The 27,164-nt window shown below is 33.4% G+C and overlaps 3 protein-coding genes and 1 pseudogene across 3 annotated transcripts; 1 reads left to right on the top strand and 3 right to left on the bottom strand.

Annotated features, from left to right (window-relative positions):
• Positions 1,151–5,928, top strand: LOC18587458 (heavy metal-associated isoprenylated plant protein 3). The gene is made up of 4 exons (XM_018128939.1): positions 1,151–1,180; positions 1,368–1,524; positions 1,627–1,805; positions 5,845–5,928. Exons 1-4 carry the CDS (start codon positions 1,151–1,153, stop codon positions 5,926–5,928), a joined length of 450 nt encoding a protein of 149 aa, XP_017984428.1.
• Positions 9,327–11,302, bottom strand: LOC18587457 (phenylalanine N-monooxygenase). Its single transcript, XM_007011234.2, has 2 exons — positions 10,152–11,302; positions 9,327–10,071 (listed from the first exon to the last, which is right to left on the bottom strand). Exons 1-2 carry the CDS (start codon positions 11,172–11,174, stop codon positions 9,430–9,432), a joined length of 1,665 nt encoding a protein of 554 aa, XP_007011296.2. The 5' UTR covers positions 11,175–11,302; the 3' UTR covers positions 9,327–9,429.
• LOC18587456 lies at positions 19,471–20,887 on the bottom strand (annotated as a pseudogene).
• Positions 25,366–27,164, bottom strand: LOC18507087 (phenylalanine N-monooxygenase). Its single transcript, XM_018128938.1, has 2 exons — positions 26,157–27,164; positions 25,366–26,009 (listed from the first exon to the last, which is right to left on the bottom strand). Exons 1-2 carry the CDS (start codon positions 27,162–27,164, stop codon positions 25,377–25,379), a joined length of 1,641 nt encoding a protein of 546 aa, XP_017984427.1. The 3' UTR covers positions 25,366–25,376.

The raw sequence follows: 27,164 nt of genomic DNA, 5'->3' as shown, positions 1-27,164 counted from the left end.
ATGCTAATAATCCAACAAAAGTTATAGAGATACTGTCTATCTGTGTCTTTATCTACACAAAAAGGTTGATAGGCATAGCTATTTATAAAGGCAAAGGTGTGAGAATTTTGGTCATTCATCATTGTTCTGTTTGTTTCTTAATTTTGGTATTTGTTTTCTTAATTTGCTTTTGAAACTGACTGAAAAGCAATATAGTATAAACTATGTTTTGAACTTAAGATTTAAAGTTCGAACTTTCTTTTTACCTAATTTTATTATAATTTTTAATTAAATATAGTTCTTTCATTTACTATAATATAAAGGGATGATTTTTTTTAACCCTTAAAGATAAAGTGTTTTCGAAAATTATCTTCTTTTAGTTTTAATTGTTTTTAGCCAAGAGAAAAGATTTTTGAATAAAATTGCTTTTAGCGAAAACCTTCTCGTTTTCAAGCACATGTGTTGAAAAAAATTTTATTACACATCATATTGAAAAAAAAGTTATTGCATACCATGTCTTTTTTTATGATTAGAGAAAATGTAACAAATAAAATAGCCCTAAAACTAATTATCCAAATTTGGCGATTTTGAATATTATTTGTTTGTTCAAATCCATTTCATCCTAGTAGTAACGTTGATGTTGAATAACTTTTAATATATTTCGTGAAGGTGTTTAACTCCAAGAGTTTATATCCTAGTAAAATACAAAGAGACCAAACAAATTATTACACGTTATATTCAAAAATGTTTATATCCTAGTAACGTTATATCCTAGTAAAATGTTTTTATTACATGCTATATTCAGAAAAATGTTGTTACACATTATGTTGAAAAAAAAATTATTATACGCATTGTTGAAAAAAAAATTGTTACACTCCTTGTTGAAAAAAAAAATTGTTACTTGTCCTGTTGAAAAAAAGTTTACATGTCTTGTTAAAAAAAAATTATTACAAGTCATATTAAAAAAATATTATTGTTATACGTCATGTTGAAAAAATATTATAGTCATCTCTTAAGGGTTCCACATATAGTAGAAAACATTTTTCCAACAAAGCTATTGAACATTTTTTTACAAAATCATTAAGAAGTGACACAAAGTTTTGCAATTCATCAACAAAATCATTTGGCAAAACTTTTCTAGAATTTTTTATGAGATTTTACGAAATCAAAGATGGATGGAAGCAATCAAAATGCCAAAACTGTTTTCTTCCATGCAATTCTTTTTCACCTTCTTTTTTTTTTTCCTCACTTTCTCTTTATTTCAATTTTGCATCGAATTTGAAAAAGCAAATCAAAAACATGCTCCTGAATGGTTTAAAGGGCATGAGAGAGTTGAGAAAGCATAGAGAGTTGGATGGACAGTTTTGGCTTGAAAGAGAAATTGAGAGTATTCAATNGTGGAAGTGAAACTCGAGAAAAGCTGTGAAAATAAACAAGAGAAGGGAGCAAAGGATTCAAATAAAGGGAAAGAAATTGTGCTTAAAGTTTATATGCATTGCGAAGGATGCGCCGCCAAGGTTTTCAATTGTTTGAAAGGTTTTCAAGGTAGGGATGATGATTGTTTTGTCTTGTCAAGCATATCCATATGCGTAGGCGTAGCCGATAGCCCTTTTGATAAGGTTTTCATGTTTTTGTTTTTTTTATCAGGCGTTGAACAAGTTAAGACGGACATGGAAGGTGACAGAGTGATTGTGAAGGGACAAAATGCTGATCCTTTGAAGATTTTGGAAAGAGTTAAGAAGAAATACAGTAGAAATGCTGAGCTCATTTCTCCCAAACCAAAACCTAAAGCCACTGATGGAAAGCAGTCGCAAAACAAACAAGAGGTGGGTTTACCATTTAGCTCTATTTTGATATAATATATATATATATAATAATTAAGTACAATATTTTTTTAAGAGGAACTAATTTGGCCTAAATTTGAGTTAAAATCAAAGAAGTAATTGACACTGAATTTTATTAAGCTCACTAACAAAACTTTCTGTTTATCCAAATTATCGTACACCAAAATTTATTAATAATTATTAATGTAACTAGGCTAGACACTCCCACTTCAAAATGTCAAAATATTCTTACTTATTTATTTGGAAAATGGAATTTATATTTAATATTTTTAAATAAAAAATATATTCACTTATCATTAAACCAAAATTTGAAGTACATGACTAGATTGACTTCTGTTTTTCATGTGCGAAATCATTGTGGTCAATATTTTCGTCGAAATTACCACAAAAAATAGCTCATGAAATTAACATGTGTATAATTATACCTATCCTTTTGCTTTCAAAAAAAATATGAGAAATGATCTTCTTCACATTTTTTCCCTTATTTCAACTGTTTGGTCACCAGTCATAGAAAATTTTCCATCTACGATGTTCTCATTTCCTTGGGGTTTTTGGTCGGCAAAAGAAATCTTTGACTGATGTTAACAAAGAGTCACCTTTTTTGTGTCCTTTGTGGCTTTGTCTTGTCCTTTAAATGTAACATTATTAGTTATTTTTGAATAGCATAAAGTTTTATTTATAAGAAAAAGATAATACAAATAAACATCGAAATAAATTCAGGTTAAATCTTAAGCAAACCAATAATCACATGACAAAGATCAAAATCAAGGTCACAAGGAATATGTAACACAAGACAAACCAAATCCTAAGGTCAAAGAAAATGATAGTTACTGCTGTATATATTTAAAATGTATTATTATAAATATTTTTAGTAATAATTTTTTTTACTTTTTTATGATATTTTTATAAATTTGACTATACTATATAAACTTTTAATAATGTTATGAATAAAATGTAATTATAGAGATTACATACACTATGCATGGAACCCTAGCGAACACAGATACGATAAGAAACTCCAAAATCCAGCACCAAGAATTATATAATGCACCAAGAAAACCTGACTAAAATTTGCAAACAAGTAAGGAAGAAGGCTGAGGAAACAAATTAATACACCAACTAGACTTAAAAGCATGGGGTAACAATCCAATTCTCTTCACATTATTTCTAAACCAAACTATAGAAATGTTGAATAATTTCTAACGATTGAGTGTCTAAAATAATAATCAAATGTCGGTGAAATTACGTGATCAAAATGAAAACACCCAAAAAATTAAGTGACGATATACATAATTTATCTTTAAAAAAAACCAACATATACGTACGTGGTGCAATGGAACTGTTACACATGATCCAATCAATTCTGTCTCCCATGCATGTGTCAGTCGTATCACACATAAAGCTAGGCTGCCCACGTTTAGAATGTTTTCAACATCTTTTCAATGTTTTGTCTGGTTATGCTGTGATAACAACGTCTACTTTTGGTCCCAACATTAGGCTCATTTCGCTTTCATTTCATGAATGATATCGTTCAATGTTATTCACATATATATAAGTTTTCATTTCATGGATAGAATCTTTCACTGTTAGCCACATATAAGTTTTGATTTCATGGATAATATCTTTCAATGCTAGCCGCATATAAGTTTACACTTAATTTGTCTATATTCACACTTCAATTCGACTATGTCCACGAACAGTCAGAGGGACAATATCCACCAGTGGTAGGAAAATTCTTTCTTGCACAATTCTAATTCCTCTCACCTTGGTAGAATTTGGGTACTTTGGAAAGATAGCTTGGATGTAACAGTCAATTCCATTACAGCTCAAGCTAATATCCATGGTCACATCTCTAGGTCTCTTGGGGAGTACCCGCTGCTCTGCCACTTTCATCTATGGTTTCAATAAAAATGGAAATATGAAATGCTTTTGGGATCAATTAATCAGTTCACTGTCAAAAATTAAGTTTTTTCTGATGAAATTTTTAGTTGAAAAAAATTAAAATTTTGTTGAAAATACTTTTTCTTGATGAATTTTCAATGAAAGATTTCGTTTGATAAAAGTATTATCAAAAATACATTTTGTTGAAAATTTTCAACAAAATTTTATCAAAAAATAAATAACTCTGTATAGTGTATTGCATTAATTTGGTTATAAAAGATTAAAATTCCGACGAAATATTTCATTGGAGAGTATATCAATATTAACAATACTCAAACATTCACTCGATAAATTAACAATTCCAAACTCAAACTAAAACAATATAAGTATGCTCGCTCGATCTGATCATACACATTCTTATAAACTTACACACATGATTAGCCTCACTCGATATTAAGAAACCCTAGCTAAACATCAAATATTCGCATCTTTAAGGACTCTCCCTTGGCCTCGTGATATGTCTACACACCTAATCTTATAAACCCTACAACTCTATATACATCTATCTCTCATTCTTAATCATGTTAAGACTATATTCTATTTATAAACCCACTAACTTGCCCACCAAAAATCTCTTTCTTCCTACAAGCCTTGCCTAATCCATCAAATAAACTTATCCTTCAAGTAAACTTGATAACCACATATTATTGTCTTTTTTTTTTTTTTTTTAAAAGCAAATTTTATTATGAACCCTCTAACTAGTATGCTAACTCAAATCTTGAACTTCGAAATTAAAAAATATCTAGTGACATAGGACTTCTAGCCTTGGGGTAACTAGAAGCGATATATATAGTTAAAAAAAAAAAAAACCTGTTGCTCAAAAAGCAATTGCCAGCATTAACCTTAAATCCTGCTTCTCTATTACCAGTAGTAACAATTTATTAACTTACAAATATCAAATGACTAGAAATTCTATTGTAATAAAAAAGCTGAGATTTTAACCTAACAATGAGGTCTCTCTTGCTGAAAACCTCACGCCATCACATTTGTCGCTAGCAAGCACCTGGGCACTAGCATCATAAGGCCCATGATCAGATTCGTCATCATCTTAACCCTACTCCCTTTCCTACCTCCACGTAAAAGCCTACTTCCTAACACAAGCACCCACTCCCCCGGTCCTCAGTGCCTCCTTCACCTGGAAACCAGCTGGATCTCCTCTAGCTCAATCAATCTCCTAATTACATCACCCTTCTCATCTTCAAAAGATAAACCTGGTTTCTTTGTCAACCAAATATTTTCTTCTAATCAATTAAAAAATTCAATCCAATTTTTTCAAGATTTTGAGTTACGATTTTTAACAACTTATAATACTCTTATTAAACAATTTCTCTAAAATAATTATCCAAAAATGTCAAAACGATTATATATATGTATGTACATTTGCATGTCTATATAATGTCAATATACATTATCCCACTATTTAACAAATTAGGTTGAAATTAAGTCAATTTGAGACGGAAGAAGTAAATGATGATACAAAAAAAGGTAAAAATAAAATTAGAGACCAAGGAAGCATCAATAATTTAGATGATCTGCCTCCCTTTTTCTTGAAATGGATCTAGAGAGGATTCTGTTTTTCTTGAAATGCTGATCTCTATGTAGAAATTGAAAGCAAAGGTGTAGGATTGTGAAGGTTCAAAAGCACCTAGTCTAGATGGTTTTAACCTCAATTTCCTTAAACACTTCTGGCATTTAATTCGACAAGACTTATTTGACTTTGTTGTTGAATTTATGGGCAGAATTGAAAAAGTCCTTAACTCATCCTTCATCGCTTTTATTCCCAAAGTTGCCAATCTTACGTCTTTGAAGGAATATAGGCCCATTAGTCTTATCAATTCTTTGTATAAGATTTTAGCCTAGCAACTTGCTAACTAGCTTAAGAAGTCATTCACTCAGTGATTAGTGATACTCAATGAGCATTTTTCATTGGTAGACAAATCACTAATAGTATCATGCTTGCAATGAGATTATTCATAGTATGAAGAAAGATATGCACAATTGTGATGGTATTGTCATAAAGTTAGATTTTGAAAAGGCGTTCAACTGTGTTAACTGGGATTTTCTCTTACTTGTTATATAGGCCATGGGATTCAACTCTTATGGAGTAAATGGATATTTGAATGCATCTTTACGGTTCGTGTCTCAGTTCTTATCAATGGTTTAGCTACCACAGAATTTCCTACGAAAGGAGGCCTTCATCAAGGCAACCCACTATCTTTTTTTCTGTTCATCATGGCTGTTGAAGTTCTCCATCTTCTTCTATCTAAGGTAGAGGATCTTGATTTTTTTCAAGGCATCTCTTTATTTGCAAATGGTCTTTCCATTTCTCACTTACAATTTGTGGACGACATTATTCTTTTTCTCAAGCTGAAACCTCTCTTTTCTATTGTTCTCAAAAAAATCCTTTGTTGTTTTGAGATTACTTTTGTGTTACGGATTAACTTTGGCAAGTAATGTGCTTATCCGATATGTTATTCAACCTCTTTTTGCAATGACATAGCCTTTATACTTCACTACATGGTGGGCTCCCTTCCATTCACTTACCTGGGTTTCCCGATGGGCGCAAATCCAAGAAATGTCAGTTCTTGGGATCTTGTGATTAACAAAGTCAGACAAGGATTAGCTTTATGGTAGCGAAAATATCTCATGTGGTGGACAGATTACTTTCATCAACTCTATCCTTAATTCCCTTCCATTTTATTATATGTCCATTTTTAAGGCTCCAAAAAGTGTTATTACCAAAATTGATTAGCTTAGGCATTCATTTCTTTGGGGTCACTCATCGAATACTCGTAAACTTTCAAAAGTGAAATGGAGCACGGTATGTAAGCTTAAACACTTTGAGGGTATTGGTATCTCTAATCTATGCCATAAGAATATTGCCCATTTTGGCAAATGGTGGTGGAGATATGGCATTGAGGAAAATGCTCTTTGACATTGTTTGATTGTGGAAAAATATGGGGCTGGCAGAGTTCATTGGATTCCAACCACTTCTCACTCTAATAAGATGCCTTTTGTTTGGAAATGTATTACACAACTCCCCACTAATACCAAGGTGGTAGATTTAGTTGGCTTCTCGGCTTGTCAATGGTGTATTGGCAATAGGGCTACTCTTTATTTATGGTTGGATAAGTGGATGTTTGATAGTGACACTGTTTGTTCCAGGTTCCCTTGCCTATTTTCCCTAGCTTTGAACAAAGAAGCTAGAGTTTCTGATGCATGGATTGATGGCTCTTGGTATATTTCCTTTAGGCGAACCCTTCACATTTGGGAATTAGATTCTTATAATGAAATTCTTCCTAAATTATCTTCAGTTATTTTTGTGGAAAATAAACCAGACAAACACATATGGGTTAAGTGGTATATGGGAAAGTTCTAGCTTTTTCTCTTATCTTTCCAATGCTCCAAGAATCATCTCATTTGGAGTTCTGTAGAAAGAGATATGGGTGAATTACCGAGATATGTGTAGTGAAAGTTTGCACCTCAAAATTGCTCTCATTCTTCCATTAAAATTCTTGCTTCATTAAAAACTTACAAAAGTACGAGTAAATCAATAACAATCTATCTTAATCATATTAACACTAAATTAAGCATAAAATTAACTAAGATAAGATTGACTCGCCTAAATTAATTAGTTTAAAATAATTTAAATAAAACTTATTAATTTCTATGCATTACCTCAAGAATTAAGCTAAATTACTATTAAAATTAAGCTCAAGTAACTCTACATCATAGAGTTATCAGACTAATTCGTCTGTTATTCACTTTTTGCATCCTTCTTTCAGCTCTGGCTCCATCTCTTCATGGTAGCCTCTGTTGGAAGAAAGTTTTAAATTCAATATTAACAGATCTGCTTGAGGTAAGCCTAGTCCCTCTGGATGTGGAGGTGTGTTAAGAAACTCTGAAGGTTCATTGTTGGGCATTTTTTATGGTCCCCTAGGATATCATGATTCAAATTATGCTGAGCTCATGGCCATCCTTCATGCTCTTCGCCTTTTTTCTGCTTCTCAATCTATTGGAGCTCAGCTTCTCTTTGAATCTGATTCTAAAGTAGCTCTTTCTTGGGTTTCTGATGTTCGTCAAAGACCATGGAAACCATGGCAGATTTTCAACGAAGTTGATTATCTTTCTCAAACTATTGGTAATGTTTCTTATATCAGTGTCTTTGATAATCAACGAAATTGATTATCCATCATGTACTCGTAATGTCTTTTGATATATTCTCTTTTTTAGTTGAGTTAAAAAAAAATAATAATACACGATACCCGATTGTAAAGTATCATTATTGTTTGGTAAACAATGTAGATAAACAAACCATGCATGTTTTATTATTTTAGGTCATGGGGAATTGAGGATTCAAAGACACAAAAAGGTTGTTATCATCCCGATATTTGACCCTTCCAAGTTCCATGGTCCTGCTGAAGCCATATGGCCGCCCACACGAGACCCACGTTGTGTATTCTCTACCTTGGAAGTGCCCTGGTGCTAAGTATCTAGCTATGAAAACGACACAGTGTTACAGTTAAGATATATACCAAAAACCCAAATGGGTGGTCGAGAATTAGAGATCCTTTCTTTCTTTCCTTCGTCCCTGTTTTTGTCACTAGTACCCATCACCAGTATATAAATGTGCTGGATCAATTTTCAACTCTCAGGGTACTATTTAAAAAAAATTACTTAATGTATTGAAACGTAAAAGATAAGAGAGACAGAATATCAAAAATCATTATCAATTTTGTTTTTGATGTTGATCTAATCTTTTGATTTCTTTGACGAAGTTCTTTGACTAAATATTACTATATATGGAACTAAAATATGACACATTTAAAATATTGATTTAGAAGTTTGAAAGTGATAGAGACATGCACTTGGGACCGCCATGTATGTTTTAGAGTTATATAGTCCATGAGGATTTACAAATTCTCTACGTTCACCTGGAGTCTCAATTCGATAGCTTGCTTATAGCAAGCAAATAGTATAACAACAAGAGTGACGTTAATATAGAAATTTACAGAATACATGAACTATAATTTTAAAACAAGACATTAATTAAGTGGAGGTAAATGATATTTATTCTACATGGAATATTAGTTATGTGTTCTTTAATTACCAATTGGTCAACACAAAAAAAAATGTATAGTGTTGCCATAAATTCAGCAGTGTAAAATAACTTAAAAAACCCACATCAAGAGTGTGTTTAGCATTATGTTTAATTGTGGATTAGATTATCTGGAAATGATTGTGAATTATGTTTAATTTCCACTTTATTTGCTTAGCATTATTTCTCGATGGGCTTGTGATTATCTCTTGGAATTGAATAAAAATCCTCTCTTTCCTTTTGATACCCTCATTAATTCTATAGTGTGCTCAAACAGAACACAAATAATATAGTGGTAAGAGTGATGTTAATATAGAAAAGTTTGCCGGATATACGATGCAAATTGATGAAAAGAGACACCAAGTGAAAATAAAATATTTGTATTCTACTTCGAATACGAGTTATGTGTGCCTTCATTTCGACTTGGTCTAACACAAAAAAAAAAAATTCCCACTACATGGATAAATCGAGGAAATGTAACTTGTACGGCTGGATTAATGGAAATTAACATACAAGTAACTTAATCAGTTACAGTTTATTTTAGTAGTAGTCTTGCATTAAATCTTTTCACTTGTAATTGAGCTGATCATATACTGCAGCAGGCAAGCGAGGTTTAGCAAGTGCATGCAATGGTTTTGCTAGGAACAGATTATCTTCCGATTCTGAAAGGTCAATTTTTGCCTCATCAGGCGGCACCTTCCATGCAAAACCTTGGATCAGCCTGGCGAATAGCATTATAGTCATTTCAGATCCAAGAGCAACGCCTATGCACCCGCGCCTTCCTGTACTAAAAGAAATGAACCTCAGTTCCGTCTCTGTCAGGTTAACTTCCATCGAGCCATCCTTCAAATGGCGCTCAGGTTTGAACTTCAATGGCTCGTCCCAAACCTGGGGGTTCCGGCCTAGGCCTACCCGGCTGAGCAGGACGTGACTACCTTTGGGGATGAAGTAGCCAGCAACTATGGCGTCGGCGTTCGAGACATGGGGTGGGTTAAAGGGTGCCATGGGGTGAAGCCGGAAGGCTTCCCTTGCACAAGCTTTTACAAAGTTGAGTTTCGGAATATCAGTCTCCTGAACCAACCTGTCCTTTCCTACCACACCATCTATTTCCTCGATTGCTTTCTGGAGAGTTTCGGGTTGGTTGATCATCTCTGCCATTGCCCATTCTGCTGCATTGGCAGGATTGTCCACTGTTGCAAGCATTAAGTCCTGCATACGAAATAAGGATCATCAACCTTTAGTTAACCTAAAAATATATTATATCGTGTTTGGACAAGTAAGAATCTCACAAAGCATTGGGCTTTGATCTCTTCAACTGAAAGTGCTGGCTTCCCATCTGAATCCTTTGCTAAAATGAAGGCATCAAGCAAGTCTTCAGGCTCCTTCTTCTTCCCTTCTCTCCACTGTTGTACTCTCTCATCGATGATGGGGTCATGGTAGCCATTGACAATTCTCATAGCCTCACTCACAATCTTTTCATGACCCTCCAAATCTAATGGTCTCAGCCAGGGTGCATAATCTGATAGGGCGAAAGAGTAAAGGTGAATGAGCACTGTAAAGATTGATTCGACGTGTTCTTCTTCTTCATGCCCAGGCCCTCCATCTTCTTTGCCTTTGCCAAAGTATCTTTTGTTGAACATCATCCTCCTGATGACATTGCCAGTGTATTGCCTAACTGCAAGTCTTAGGTCTATGACAGAGCCATTGGAACTGTCATTTTCAGGGTTGACGCATTGGTTGTAAATGAACCTAACAAGATTATCAGCTTCTTGGGTTCTCTTATGGAGTAACCAGCTTAGTGTTTCTGGTCTCATTATGTTAGAAGTAACCACCCTTCTCATTTTCTTCCACTGATCTCCCCATGGCACCAAGATGGTTGACAAGAAACCGCGAGAAGCCAACTCAGTTGCCATTGTAAGTGGCCTCGATGCGAAAACAGCATCATATTTTTTCAAGAATTCTCGAGCGATTTCAGGTGAAGTGACAGGAATGACATGAATGTTTGCCAGGCGGATACAAGCAATGTCAGTATCGAGTTGTTTCATGAGGCCATGAATCCACCTGAAGGCAGGTTTGTTTTTCCATATTTCAGGAAGGTTTCCAATGACGGGCCAGGGAGTTGGCCCTGGAGGGAGAGGTGCTCGGTTGCTGTAATTCTTTCTAGTAGTGCATTTCAATTTGACAAGGACAAGGGGTGCAAAGAGAAGCACTAGGACAAGTGTTGAATGAAATGAAACAAGTGTGGAGATGGCAAAATCATGGGAGCCCCATGGCAGCTGAGTTTGAAAGGAAATGGTTGAGGAATTATCCATTTGCTAATAATCAAACACTAGTATATTGTCTATCTGTTTTTTTGTCTGCACACAAGGATGATAGGCATAGCTATTTATAGAGACAAAGGTGTGAGAATTTTGGTCATTCATCATTTTTCTATTTGTTTCTTATTTTTGGTATTTGTTTTCTTAATTTGCTTTTGAAACTAACTGAAAAGCAATATAATATAAACTATACTTTGAACTTAAGATTTAAAGTTCGAACTTCCTTTTTACCTAATTTTATTATAATTTTTAATTACATATAGTTCTTTCATTTACTATAATATAAAAGGATGATTTTTTTTAACCCTTAAGGATAAAGTGTTTTCGAAAATTATTTTCTTTTAATTTTAATTGTTTTTAGTCAAGAGAAAAGATTTGTGGATAAAATTGCTCTTAATGAAAACCTTCTCATTTTCAAGCATGTGTTGAAAAAAATTTTGTTACATGTCATATTGAAAAAAAAAAGTTATTGCATACCATGTCTTTTGTTATGATTAGAGAAAATGTAACAAATAAAATAACCCTAAAACTAATATCTAAATTTGGTAATGTTGAATAATATCTGTTTGTTCAAATCCATTTCATCCCAGCAGTAACATTGATGTTGAATAACTTTTTAATATATTTGGTAAATATGTTTAACTCTAAAAGTTTATATTCTCATAAAATACAAAGAGACCAAACATGTCATCTTTAAAAAAATGTTTTTATTACACGTCATGTTCAAAAAAATATTGTTACACGTTATGTTGATAAAAATTTTTTACATGTTATGTTTGAGGTGTTTAACTCCAAGAGTTTATGTTATAACGAAATATGAAGGAGCAAGTTACATGTCATGTTTAAAAAATATTATTGTTACACGTCATGTTCAAAAAAATTTTGCTAGACACTATTTTAAAAAAAATGTTGTTACATGCAGGTACGTAGAAAAACATGTTGTTACACATCATGTCATATTCAATAGATTTATTACACATTAAGTGCATTAGAGTTGTTACATGCATACATGGTGTGTAACAACTCTAGACAGTATTCTAATTTATATATTTCATTTCACTTATAACTTAAACTCATCAATTTTTGAGTTTTGTGAATGTAAACAAATTGTTGATTTTCAAGAAAATTTTGGTAAAAAACAATTTTAAAAATTTTTTAAAAAAGAAGAAGATGAACGGACTAAAGGATTAACAATTTTAAAGTAAAAAACTTTTTGTCACCTTCATTTAGATTTTTTTAGATATATATACATATCTATATATACATATATATATATATGTATAAATATTTGCAATCAAAAACTTAGTTTACTATGCTCTACAATAGCTAAAAACAACAAAAAAGAAAAACAAAATGACACTGCAAGCCTAAGCAAATGTTACACATTTCAACAGAAGAGGCTACATACCAAAGCTTTAGTGGCAAATGTTACCTGCCAAGGCCAAAGCTTCAACACCAGATATTACACGCCAAAACTTCCTTCTTTCTATTGATGTTATACACCAAGGTATGCTCTACTAGACTTGAATCACAAAAAAACTCAACATCAATAAACCTTATAATATATTATTACTCACCATGCTATTCTCTTCGACAATAATATGATGAAATGGTGAGAGGCAAACAAAGAGAAGGTTTTGTGAATGTAAACCAATAAACATAAGAACATATTGTAACCCTCCATGTCATGCTTATTGGTCTGTAAATCGATGGCAGTATGACGAGACGGCGAGAGATAGACAAAGAGAGATGGTGATGATGGTAAAATCAGATGAAGTTGGATGACGAGAGAAAAAAATGGGAAGCACAACAAATGGATGGTAGGAAAGAACAATTGAGAACATTTAATTTGTTTAAAATGATTTTAAGAGTATTTTTGTCAAATCATAGTAAAAGTTCGATAAAAATAATTAACTTTATATTAAAGGTTATTTTTAAAATAAATTTACCAAGCTATTTTAGAAAACATTATAAACTAAAATGAGAGTAATCAGCCATAAAAAATAAAAAAGTCAAATCTCATACAAAAGTTTTCACCAGGCATGACATATCTCCTATCTATCAGCATCAAATTTAACTAAAGAATTTGCAATCTCAAGCTATTTTAGTAAATCCTAGGAGAATAAATTAATAAAATTAAGTACAATATTTTTTTAAGAGGAACTAATTTGGCCTAAATTTAAGTTAAAATCAAAAAGTAATTGACATTGAATTTTATTAAGCTCACTAGCTAAACTTTCTGTTTATCCAAATTATCGTATACCAAAATTTATTAATAATTAATGTATTAATGTAACTAGGCTAGACACTAATGTCAAAATATTCTTACTTATTTATTTGGAAAATGGAATTTATATTTAATTTTTTTGAATAAAAAATTTATTCGCTTATCATTAAACCAAAATTTGAAGTACATGACTAAATTAACTTATGTTTTTCATGTGCGAAATCATTGGAGTACATTACTAAACATCTTTTTTTTTTAACAAATTATTTCTAGACCAAACCGTAGAAATGTTGAATAATTTCTAACGGTTGAGAGTCTAAAATAATAATCAAACGTCGGTGACTAGAATTTTATGTTTTAAAATTACGTGATCAAAATGAAAACTCTCAAAAAATTAAGTGGCGTTATAAATAATTTATCTTAAAAAAAACCAACATGTACGTACGTGGTGCAATGGAACTGTTACACATGTCCCAGTCAATTCTGGCTCCCATGCATGTTTCAGACGTATCACACATAAAGCTAGGCTGCCCATGTTTAGAATGCTTTTAACATCTTTTCAATGTTTTGTCTGGCTATTTTGTGATAATATCTTTTGGTCCCAAAGTTAGGCTCATTTTGCTTTCATTTCATGAATAATATCTTTCAATGTTAGCCACATATAATTAAGTTTTCATTTCATGGATAATATCTTTCAATGTTAGCCACATATGAGTTTTGATTTCATGGATAATATCTTTCAATGTTATCCACATGTAAGTTTACATTTAATTTGTCTGTAATCACACTTTAATTTTCTGCCTGGTGGTGAATTAAATGGTCTCTTTGATTCTAACCTCTTTTATTGTTCTTACTCTCTGAAATTTGGATCACCACATCCTGTTTTTCTCACCAACGTTTGGCTGCTCTTTACTGTTCTGTTTTTTAGTTCATTTCATAGGCAGGGCTCTACTCAGGTTTTTCTTTTGCCTTTGATCTTTTGTAACAGTGAGTACCTCTCATCATCTGTTACCTGCAGTTGCTGTTCCTATGGCTGACATGCCTTCTTTTGTACTTACTAATTAATTATAATGAATGACTTAATTAAAAAAAAAAATTCATCTATGTCCAGGAATAGTCAGAGGGAAAGATAGCTTGCTAATTCCTAATTCCTCTCACCTTGCTAGAATTTGGGTACTTTGGATAGATAGCTTGGTTGTAACAGTCAATTCCATTACAGCTCAAGCTAATATCCATGGTCACATCTCCAGGTCTCATGGGGAGTACCCTCTTCTCTGCCTCTTTCATCTATGATTTCAATAAAAATGGAGATATGAAATGCTTTTGGGATCAATTAATCAGTTCACTATCAAAAATTAAGTTTTTTTTTTACGAAATTTTCTATTGGAAAAAATTAAAATTTTCTTGAAAATATAAAAATTAATCATTTATGCTTTTGATATTTTAACCTTATTTTGTCTTTTTAGAAAGCTATTTTGTCTTCAGCATTTTAATTTCTCACGGTACAAGCAAAAGTGTAAAAGAGGACTTCGGGAAACAGTGCTTTTGTTGTAGGCTTAAGACACGGCATAGCTTTCCTTTTTTTTTTTTTTTTTACTTGGCTTTTGTGTTGAAGGTTGTGGCATGTGCGGCACTTTTTATAATGTTGTAATTATTTTATTATTATTTATTTTTTTTGTTTGAAGTTGTAGATTTTTTTTAAGTTTTACTTATTTATTATATATATTTTTATATTGCATATATATAATTTTTTTTTATTTTATATATATTTTTAAAAATAATAATATTAAAATCTATAATTTTGATAAGTTTTGTTATTTTACTTTGTTGTTTTGTTTTTTTATGCTTAATAAATAGGTAAATACAAAAATTATTACGTATGTATACTTATCTCTTTTTCCATGATCATGTTTGTAAGTTTTTTTTTCCATTTTCCTTTATGCTTAGGACGCGTTTCCTTTCAAAGATCCATTATGATGAGCCTAAAAGGATTGTAATAAGGAAGAAGACCATTGCACATAAAAAGAAGAATAATGATTCCAAAGTAATTCTTCTTAAAAAAATTAGAGTAGGAAAGAGTGGTAAAGTTCTTCCTGTCCCTAAAAACTGGAAAGATGAAATTATTAGAGAAAGAGATGAAGATCATTTTTAGGTGCCAGACAAGTTGATGAACATCCCTCTGAGACTGTTGGATATGATTGGAATCATCTATACTCAAAAGCACCTCCTTATAAAAGAAGTGGCATCCCAGGATTATCTATTTTAAAGTTCAGGTTTGAGCGTGGTGAGTTTCCACTTTTTGCTACTACGCTAGGCTTCAATTCTCAATTTGTTCATGGCTAGGATGAGTGGGTAAACAAGGTGTTGAAGAATCTTACTTATGTTAAACTTCTCTCATCTGCTGGAATACTTGATATTGTACGTGTTACTTCAAAACTCAATATTCGTAGAGAGAAAATGATGGATGTATGGCATGTTATTCTAGCAAGGTGAAGCACTTTTTCTCATACTATGATTACAGCATGGGGGGAATTTACTTTCACTCTAGAAGATATGTGTATTCTTTTGAAACTTCCTTGCATGGGGAGGCATGATTTTTACTCTATCAAGCTTTCTGAAAAAAAGGTATGTATTTGAGACTTTTTCTTTAATCTACTCAAGAGTTTAAGTAAAACTGCAAAGGTTACACGATTCTCCAATTGGATAGGGGTATTTTATAAGAAGTTCAATGCTAGGGAAATTGAGATTGGCCCTCTTGGGTACCTAGACCATGAACACATGCTAGTGGCCTTAATAATCTTTTGGTTTGCATGACATATACTCCCAAGGTGTCCAAATGATGGTAGCTCTTCAACAGTTGTTCCTTTAGCAATAAAAATTGTTAAAGGAATACGTTTTCCTATTACTCTACTATATTTAAGATTTCTATACAAGAGGCTAACGTTGTGCTAACTCAAAACTATCGAGTCAACTGAGCGTTACAAAGTTTTGACTTCTACGGATGCTTCCATTATTCAAATATGCCTATGGGAAAGGTTTGGTACTTGCGCTCTTATGCCTAATGAGTATACTTTTGCATCTTTTTCTGTGAATAACCCTTTATCCAGGAACAACTATAGAGCTTGGGTGTGGCATGATCGACTCCCAAGAGGTAATGTTCTTGAAATGATGGATGTTATAAAAGAATTCAAACTCAAAACTTATGTGTAGCCTATAAATGGATTTAGTGATCTTGGAATTTATTATAATTGCTAGCCTCTATAGTCTAGAAGAATGAGTTCACAAGGTATTAACTTTTGTATATGGGTTCACAATTCCCAATTGCCTTCTATGATTAAGAATTACAATTCGGGTGGAGAAAAAAATTTTCTTTCTGTCGAGGTATATTCTCCTTATAGAGTGGCACGCCAATTTTGGTTTGATTAACCAACTCTGCCTAACTTTTCTTCATTTATCAGTTTTTCTTCTTGTGTTTCTTCATTTCTCATAGCAGGACTTCAACTCCATTTAGATAAACCTAAGAGTTCTACTGTCCCAGCTTTGATAGAGTTGGCATCCACAATTCTAAGTGGTTTGCTTATTGAAGGGAATGTCTTGAAGAATGAAGATTTTTTATTGTGCCTTTAGCTAATCTTAGAGCTTGTCTTTACACTCTTCCTGTAAGTAACACCAATGTATCCTTGCGCTTGATTTCTTTCAAAAAGACAAGAAATGTAAATGAAGAAGGTAATGCTCTTCACATGCATTGAAAAATAAGTTCATCCTTTACTTCTTCTTCTACTATTCTTTTAAATTCATTTCCTCATTATATTTTTTTGTTTTGTAGAGAGAAACAACTTCGAAAGTAGAACTTAACTCAGTTGAAAAGAAAGAGACTTTTGAAGTTGAGACTAAGAAAGAATCATGTGACTCTGAACATAATGATGAAACAGATGACAAGTCTATTGATGTTGTTGAAGCTAAAGTTGAGGGTGTTGCCACTTCTTTTAGAATACCAAATGTATTGATGAATCCATTGATTTGGATGCTCTATTCCTTCTCACATTCAAAGTTCCAATATAAACTAGGTAGGAACAATATTAAAACAATTGATGTTGTTTCATTTTTTTAAAAAACTGAGATTACTCTTGCACCACAGGCTACTCAAGATGAAGTTATTCCTGATACCGAGGTTATTCTTGCTGTTGAGGTTGTTCTTGATGTTGGAGTTAATGCAGGAGCTATTGATGTTGTCATCGATAATGTCGGAGCACTTCGAATATTAAGGTTGGTCATGATGTTGGAGTCGTTACTGCTAATGCGAGGGTTACTCTGATTAATTCTTGTGCTTCTTCCTCCTCAATGCCAAGACACAAAGATGCTAATAGTGTTTCTAGTACTCAAGTAGCATGTATTGAACAAAGTGGTAGGAAAGTCGACTTCCATGGTTTTTAAATTTCATCATAGTACGTGAAACACTTAAAGCATATTTTTAGTATAGAGGGGGAATTTTGGAGTTCCTCTTTTTTGAAGAACATGGATGTCAATTGTTTAATGATGGAGGTGTTGGGTAGAGCTTTAATGATTTTCCATGCTCCGTTAATGGATACTTCACCAAAGAAATTGCAACTGATATTACAGGATTTCGATGACGCTTGTAGTATTTGATTCAAACTTGAATGCCTCAATGATTGTAGAGCTAGAGCCAAAGCTTTTCTCAACAAATCTTCCTTGGAAAAAGTGTTAGAAGACATTGCAACAAAGATAACTTTACTGGGAACTCTCAACTTTACATCAAGGAGGTTAACTTCAACTTGACGTGAGGGAGATTAATTCAATCCTTTAAATAAGTAAGCATAAAAACTGCAGTCAATTTGTGAGTAATAGGCTAGGGCCAAGAAATGAACAATAAAGCTTGCAGCCAATAACATAACATCCTACCTCCACTTAAAAGCCTACTTCTTAACAGAAGCACCCACTCCCCCGGTCCTTAGTGCCTCCTTCCCCTAGAAACCAACTAGATCTCCTCTAGCTCAATCAATCTCCTAATTACATCACCCTTCTCATCTTGAAAAGATAAACCTAGTTTCTTTGTCAACCAAATATTTTCTTCTAATCAATTAAAAAATTCAATCCAATTTTTTCAAGATTTTGAGTTACGATTTTTAACAACTTATAATACTCTTATTAAACAATTTCTCTAAAATAACTATCCAAAGATGTCAAAACGATTATATATATGTACATATGCATGTATATATAGTCTCCATATACATTTTCCCACTATCTTAACAAATTATGTTGAAATTAAGTGACTAAATAGATCATTTATCCAAAAAAAGAAAAAAAAAGCAAACATTCAATTTGAGATGGAAGAAGTACATGATGATACAAAAAAGGTAAAAATAAAATTAGAGACCAAGGAAGCATCAATAATTTAGATGATCTGCCTCCTTTTCAATTAAACTGGATGCATTGTCAAAAAAAAGGGGCAAACTTAGTGCTTCCAAATTTACTAAAAATATAGAGTATTCGAATTTCTGCCTAAAAATGTCCTTGATCCTACTCATATGTCACCTATCTTGAATTTCCCATACCAGTTAATTAAAGTTATTTGGATAGCGATTGAACTTTTTCCCCAGTACAAATATTCAATTGATTTGAATTTTCAGAAAGTATTTATTTTTTGAGGGAATAGGAACAGTATTTATGAATTTTTGCCACCTTATTTTAATACTTTGACTCATTTATCATTTTTTTTACCGTGAATCAATAAAAAATTAAAAAATTATAATTAAAATCGATAGTTGATGATTTTTAATAAGTAGATCAATTACCCCTTTTCAGGTATGGATATGATAAATGGCAGTAGGTTTGGCGTCATGGGTCTTGATATATATGGTGAGCTTTCGTTTTGTTGTTTTGGAATGACATGTTTAAAAGAGTTGGAATTGGGCCGCAACAAGTTGGAACAGTTCCAGATGTTAAGGGAAGGAGAGTCTTACGTTGCTCTTTTCCATTGTGACTGTGCTGGGTTATGAGAATTGATGTATCATGTATTTGTAAGATGTGTGATCGTACTACCTAAATAATATCAGAGAGATCGATGTTTGCCTCATTCGGTGGAACCCTCCAAGTGAAACCTTGAAGCAGCCTTGCCAATAGCATCATGGTAATTGCAGTCCCAAGAGCCACGCCCATGCACCCGCGTCTCCCTGTGCTGAAAGAAATGAACCTCAGGTCTGTCTCTGTCAGATCAACGCGCATGGAACCAACCTTCAAATGGCGCTCAGGGTTGAACTTCAATGGGTCATCCCAAACCCTGGGGTTCTGGCCTAGTCCGTAAAGACTGAGCAAGACGTGACTACCTTTGGGGATGAAGTAGCCAGCAACAGTGGCGTCGGCGGTTGAGACATGGGGTAGGTTAAAGGGTGCAATTGGGTGAAGACGAAAGCCTTCTCTTGCACAAGCTTTGACATAGTTGAGTTTGGAAATGTCAGCTTCTAGAACCAGCCTCTCTTTTCCGACCAAAGAATCTATCTCCTCGACTGCTTTCAGGAGAGTTTCAAGTTGGTTGATCATTTCTGCCATTGCCCATTCCACAGCATTTGAAGGATTGTCTACGGTTGCAAGCATTAACTCCTACATAAACAAAATATTCATAGACATATCAAACACAAATTTGATGATAACTATTGTTACTATTACTAGAACTAATCAAATTAATTTTTGTTATGACTAGACTAAAAACACATGGCAGAAAAGGAATCTACGGTTAGATTATCTCACTGCACATTGGGCTTTAATCTCTTCGATTGAAAGAGATGGCTTCCCATTCGAATCCTTGGCTAAAATGAAGGCATCAAGGAGGTCTGCAGGCTCCGTCCTCTTGCCTTCTCTCCACTCTTGGACCCTCTCGTCAATCAAGGGATCCTGGTACTCACTTACAATTTTCATAGCCTTACAGACAGTCTTCTCATGGCCCTCCAAATCAAATGATCTCAACCAGGGTCACAACCTTTCTCATTTTCTTCCATTGATCTCCCCACGGAACAACAGCTATTGTCAAGAACCTTCGGCTGGAGTACTCAGTTGCCATCGTAACAGGCCTTGATGCAAAAACTGAATCATTTTTCTTCAAGAACTCTGGAGCAATGACAGGCGAAGTGACAGCGACGACATGAGAGTTTGCAAGGGGGGCACAAAGAATATCCGTGTGGTGTTCTTTCATAAGGCCATGAATCCACCGAAAGGCTGGTCTCTTTCTCCATATCTCTGGAGGGTTTCCAATGATTGGCCAGGGAGTTGGGCCTGGAGGAAAAGGTGCTTGGTTGCTCTTTCTCTTGCTGGCTTTGCCCTTTGCTTTGACAACAAAAAGGAATAAAACGAGAAGCATGAAGAGAAGGGTTGAATGAAAAGAAACAAGTCTAGAGGTAGCAAAAATCAGGCAAGCCCCTGTCAACAATGAAAAGGTAACATTTTCTGAGGAAGTATTTTCCATGGCTGAGAGCAAGCCTTCCTTCTGGTTTAGAGAAAGCTGATAGTATCTAGGGAAAGAATAGCCCTAACTGGGTGACATTGGAAGATTTTTCTCAACTTCTCCTTAGAATGTGAGGTTTGGAATGATAAGAAAGCAAGGGGAACCAGGTTTATAAAATCCAAAATGTCTCTTTTCATTAATTTCTCTTCTAGGTAATCAATCATGTATACCTTATTTAGACATTAGTTGCTCTCAATTTGAAAGTAGTAGGACAAACTTTACAACATGTACATTTACCTTTTCAAGATTTTCATCATACGAAGAATTGTTTCTTACAAATTTTGCATCTGTCAAAGTGTATTTTATGGGATCCTGCATTGATGAAAACAGATGTAAAATTTTCCTTAAGTATCCTTTTTGCATTATAATTAGCAGACAATGTAAACATATACAGCTCAACTCAGAGAAAACTTACATTGGATGCACCAAATATCTGTGTAATGACATCTCTACACAATACATTGGATTCATAATACATTTTTACAAAAGTAGAAAAGAATTGACATGTCTACACACACTTAATACTAGGTCAATTATATATGTTTCATTTTCTACGGAAAAAAACTATTACAAAAAAAATCATATATATATATATATATAAGGTAATTATTGACATCTCTACACACACATATTTATATATATACATATATATATATATAATTGACATAAATCTAATAAAAAATCATGCAGACTGATTTATAATTAGTCATTAATAGTAATTGACAATAAAACTTTAATAACTTATTTCTTTTCTCAACAATAACTTATTGTTATACTGAAAGAAATTTCTTTTTCTTGAAATTTGTCTTAATAGTAGGTCATTCATCTAAGCTTCATTTTCTTCATAAAAAAACTATTACAAAAAATCATATATACCAAGCTTTTAGTCTTTGCAATAAATGTTAGGACTTTGATAACTAATTGTTTTATTAAAAGGAATTCCTTTTTCTTGAAATTTGTCTCAATAGTAGATCATTTATTCAAGTCCCCATTTTCTTGGAAGGAAATAGTTACGAAAAATCATACGGACTGGTTTATTAGTTTTGTATTGCAATTAATGGTAAAAACTCTCAAATTTATTGTAATACTAAAAAAAATTTCTTTTTCTCATAATTCGTCTTAACAGTAGGTCACTTATTCAAGTACTCAATTTTTCCAAAAGAAGCGGTTACAAAAAATCATATAGGCCAAGTAATTAATTAGTGTTAGAGGGAGAAAGATTGAAACCGGTTGAGAAGAAGAAAGATGAAGAGAGTTTGGGGATAAAGGGGGAAAATAATGATGAGAAAAATGTAGGCCCATGAAAGGAGAGTAATATAAGGATAAGCCCAGAAGAAATGAAAAATGGTCAGTATAGGCCAAAGAATAGGCTTCATGTGCAAAAGAAATAAAGGACGTGCTGCTAGTGGAGATGGCTAAGGAGGCAACGGCAAGAGCCAAGGCATAAAAAAGGTCAGTACTGTGTAGGGGGAGGTAAGAAAAAGGAAGTGTAGTGTGGGAGGAAATCCTTGGTGGTAGAATCTGATTCAATGCTAATATATGGTAGGAGAAGCTGTGGCTAGTGGGAGATGGCAGGAGATGAAGGTTTATGTTGTTGGGTTAATACAACTACGAAGTGTATGATTTTCTTTTGTTTCCAATATTGATAGTATTTCTGTTATGATTTTTTATGTAATATTAGGTTGCTGTCAAGCTATTAACTACAGGGAATATGGAATCTGTTTGATGTTGTTATCCTCTTTAAATGAGGGAAATTCAGTGGGTGTTTCTTTTGTACCATTCTAGGTAGCTGGAATGTGTGAGCTGTAGTAACTCTTATTTAATGAAACCATATATTGTTTGAGCGAACAAAAAAAAAAGTCTTAGACGATAACTAATTTTAAAACTTTAATAATTTATTGTTTAATCAAAAGGAATTCCTTTTTTATGGAATTTGTCTCAATAGTTTAAGTCCTCATTTTCTCGGAAGGAAACGACTATAAAAAATCATACCGACCAGCAAGTAATTTGTCTTACATGGCATTTGAAGGTAGAACTTTGACATCAACACACACACACATACATTTACATATATATATATATACATACATCTATACATATATATATACACGTACATATGTATGACATAAATTCAATGTAAAATAAATAGAAAAACTATTACAAAAAAATCTTATATAATGAGTATTAAGTCTTAGCCATCAAGGTTAGAACTTTGATAACTTATTGTTATATTAAAAGGAACTTCTTTTTCTCGAAATTTGTCTCAAAAGTTGGTCATTTATTCCAATCCCCATTTTCTTAGAAGGAAACAATTACAAAAAAATGTTACAAACTGGTTAATTAGTTGTGTATTGCAGTTAATGGAAGAACCCTCATATTATAATACTAAAAAAAATTTCATTTTCTCAGAATTTATCTTAACAGTAGGTCTTTTATTTATGTCTCCAATTTATCAAAAGAAAACAGTTACAAAAAACCATCTGGACTGAATAATTAGTCTTATATGACAATTACTTGTAAAACTTTGATAACTTATTGTTATATTTAAAGGAATTTCTTTTTCTCAAAAGTTAGCTCAATCATAGGGCATTTGTTAAAATTTCCTTTGTCTAGAAAGGAAATAGTTACAAAAAATCAAGCAAACGACTTGGGAATTACTCTTATTTGGCAATTTATTGTAGCACTTTCATATTAGAAACTTGTCTCAATAGTAGGTCATTTATTAAAGTCCTCATTTCCTTGGAAAAAAACAACTGTAGAAAATCACCCGACCAAATAATTAGTCTTATATAACATTTTTTTTCAAGGCAATTCAAATGATTTAATTACTCCACACTCAATATCTCCCTACATCTTGTCCTTTTTTTCCATTCTTTGAAATTGACTACTCTTGGGTTTCCTTTACTCTTCTTATTACTTGAGAGTAGGATTGTCCTTGTCCTCCTCTTCGCTCATCAGAAGTTTGTTCCATGGTTTGATCGTTGGTTCCTTCCATTTGGGGTATTCTTCCCATCATCATTGGTTGTCTTCTCCTCCAATAGGTATCTTTGTCACCATATTGGGCTAAAATGACACTTAGTTTTTGGTTGATAATCCAGACTTCGTTCATCATCAAGCAAGCCTCTTGTACCTGAGTATTTGGCTTATTAGTTGATGCATAATCTTTTACCTAGAAAGCAAGGGTTCGAATACCCCTTCCTCCATTAAAAAAAACAACAAGCCCTCCTAGCATCAATTAGATTATCAAACCTAACAAATCTGGTATATTGATCACGAAGATTGAAAATGTATTTTTATTATTTTCTCGAAACCATGATTATACTAAAACCGCCTTAATACACTTCTTTTATTTTCTCATTATTACATTTATTTTCTCGAAATTTGTCTCGATAGTAAGTCTTTTATTCAAATTCTCCTTGTTTCTAAGGAAATTATTATAAAAAAAAATAAAGACCAAGTTATTAGTTTTATATGACAATTAATGGTAAAACTTTGATAACTTATTTTTATATTAAAAGAAACACCCTTTTTTTTCAAAATTTGTTTCAATAGAAGATCATTTATTTAATTGTCTATTTCTTTGAAATAAAACTACTACAAAAAATCATAGAGATTGGATCATTAATCTTATGTGATAACTATTGAATTTTTTTTCTTTCATATACCACTAACAGGAGGTTTGAAATTTGCGATGTAAGAGAGAGTTTCTCACCTTCGTATGATCCAAATCCATGCCTAATGAATTTTTATATGTATTAGATCATATTTTATATGAAAATCTATCATGGACGTTGATCAAATTATCTTATGATAATATTTTTTTATATATATTTTAAACATTTAACCCATCTTTTACATCAAATTTATTATTTTAATTAAATATATATATTTCTAATTTGAATAATGATAAAATAACTATGTTTGTTTAAAGTCAAAACTCAAAATTACCAGACTATCAACAACCCAAGAAAACAAAAAACGAAAGAAGGGTCATTCCCCAAATCAAATTAAACCCATCCTTAAATCCCATTAATCTCTCCCCTTAAATCAAATTTCCATCGTCAAACCCAATAACCTAGCACTGTATTGAAACAAATCAAATTTGCATTGTGTATTTATTTCAATTATAAATATATATATGTTAAATTTGATTTTCAAAATAATAATAATAAAACTACATACTATTCAATATAAATTAATTACAGTACAAAGTTTATTTGAATTATCAAAAATAAAAATAAATCACTAGTAAACAATTAAAGGGCATTTTCCAAATACTTCAGCAGCTAGTAATGTAATTCAAAAGTCACAAAGCACACATTGAGAAATTGAAATCAACATTCATAAAAAGAGCATCATAACAAGAAATATTCAAATTAATTACAGGTTTATTCATTTTCTAAAGAAGCAATGACAACTTTATTCATAACTGAAGCTTTTCCATGACTGATTAATTAGCTGGATAAAGATGAGCAGGCAATCGAGGTTGACCAAGTGCATGCAAAGGTTTGGCCATGAAGAGATCATCTTTTGCCTCAGAGAGATCGATGTTTGCCTCATTCGGTGGAACCCTCCAAGTGACACCTTGGAGCAGCCTTGCCAACAGCATCACGGTCATTGCAGTCCCAAGAGCCACGCCCATGCACCCGCGCCTTCCTGTGCTGAAAGAAATTAACCTCAGGTCTGTCTCTGTCAGATCAACGCACATGGAACCATCCTTCAAATGGCGCTCAGGGTTGAACTTCAGTGGGTCATCCCAAACCTTGGGGTTCCGGCCTAGGCCGTAACGACTGAGCAAGACGTGACTACCTTTGGGGATGAAGTAGCCAGCAACAGTGGCGTTGGCGGTTGAGACATGCGGTAGGTTAAAGGGTGCAATGGGGTGAAGACGAAAGCCTTCCCTTGCACAAGCTTTGACATAGCTGAGTTTGGGAATGTCAGCTTCTTGAACCAGCCTCTCTTTTCCGACTACAGCATCTATTTCCTCGACTACTTCCAGGAGAGTTTCAGGTTGGTTGATCATTTCCGCCATTGCCCATTCCACAGCATTTGAAGGATTGTCTACGGTTGCAAGCATTAACACCTACATGAACAAAATATTCATAGACATATCAAACACAAATTTGATGATAAATATTGTTACTATTACTAGAACTAATCATATTAATTTTTGTTATGACTAGACTAAAAACACATGGCAGAAAAGGAATCTACGGTTAGATTATCTCACTGCACATTGGACTCTAATCTCTTCGATTGAAAGAGATGGCTTCCCATTCGAATCCTTGGCTAAAATGAAGGCATCAAGGAGGTCTTCAGGCTCCGTCCTCTTGCCTTCTCTCCACTCTTGGACCCTCTCGTCAATCAAGGGATCCTGGTACTCACGCACAATTTTCATAGCCTTACAGACAGTCTTCTCATGGCCCTCCAAATCAAATGATCTCAACCAGGGTATAGAGTCTGACAAGACGAAAGAGTAAGCTTGCTTGAGCACTGTGAAGAGTGATTCCACATGCTCTTCTTCTTCATATCCAGGCCCTCCATCTTTTCTACCTTCCCCAAAGTATCTTCGGTTGAATATCATCTTCCTCATGACATTTCCGCTGTATTGCCTCATTGCAAGTCTTAGATTAACGACTGCTGAGGAGGTGGAATTATCATCGCCATTGCTCTTAAATTGGTTGTAGATGAACCTAACAAGGTTAGCAGCTTCTTCGGTTCTGTTCTCAAGTAAAGAGCGAAGTTTGGATGCGCTGACTATCACACAGGTCACAACCTTTCTCATTTTCTTCCATTGATCTCCCCACGGAACCACAGCTATGGTCAAGAACCTTCGGCTGGAGTACTCGGTTGCCATCGTAACAGGCCTTGATGCAAAAACTGAATCATTTTTCTTCAAGAACTCTCGAGCAATGACAGGCGAAATGACAGCGACGACATGAGTGTTTGCAAGGCGGACACAAAGAATATCGGTGTGGAGTTCTTTCATGAGGCCATGAATCCATCGAAAGGCTGGCCTTTTTCTCCATATCTCCGGAAGGTTTCCAATGATTGGCCAGGGGGTTGGGCCTGGAGGGAGAGGTGCTTGGTTGCTCTTTCTCTTGCTGGCTTTGCCCTTTGCTTTGACAACAAAAAGGAATATAATGAGAAGCACGAAGAGAAAGGTTGAATGAAAAGAAACAAGTCTAGAGGTAGCAAAATCAAGCAAGCCCCATGATAAAAAATGAAAAAGTAACAT

Source organism: Theobroma cacao, chromosome 10 (genome assembly GCF_000208745.1).
Source record: "Theobroma cacao cultivar B97-61/B2 chromosome 10, Criollo_cocoa_genome_V2, whole genome shotgun sequence".
Taxonomy (NCBI): Eukaryota; Viridiplantae; Streptophyta; class Magnoliopsida; order Malvales; family Malvaceae; genus Theobroma; species Theobroma cacao.
The sequence above is the reverse complement of the archived record's forward strand: the minus strand, read 5'-3'. Positions and strand labels throughout refer to the sequence as shown.

What these genes read in the sequence shown, in the direction of transcription:
- LOC18507087 (XM_018128938.1), bottom strand. Translation starts at nt 27,164, where the DNA reads ATGTTACTTTTTCATTTTTTATCATGGGGCTTGCTTGATTTTGCTACC. An exon ending in AGATTAGAGTCCAATGTGCA is followed by an intron (nt 26,010 to 26,156) that starts GTGAGATAATCT and finishes TTGTTCATGTAG; the next exon opens with GTGTTAATGCTTGCAACCGT.
- LOC18587457 (XM_007011234.2), bottom strand. Translation starts at nt 11,174, where the DNA reads ATGGATAATTCCTCAACCATTTCCTTTCAAACTCAGCTGCCATGGGGC. An exon ending in AGATCAAAGCCCAATGCTTT is followed by an intron (nt 10,072 to 10,151) that starts GTGAGATTCTTA and finishes TTTCGTATGCAG; the next exon opens with GACTTAATGCTTGCAACAGT.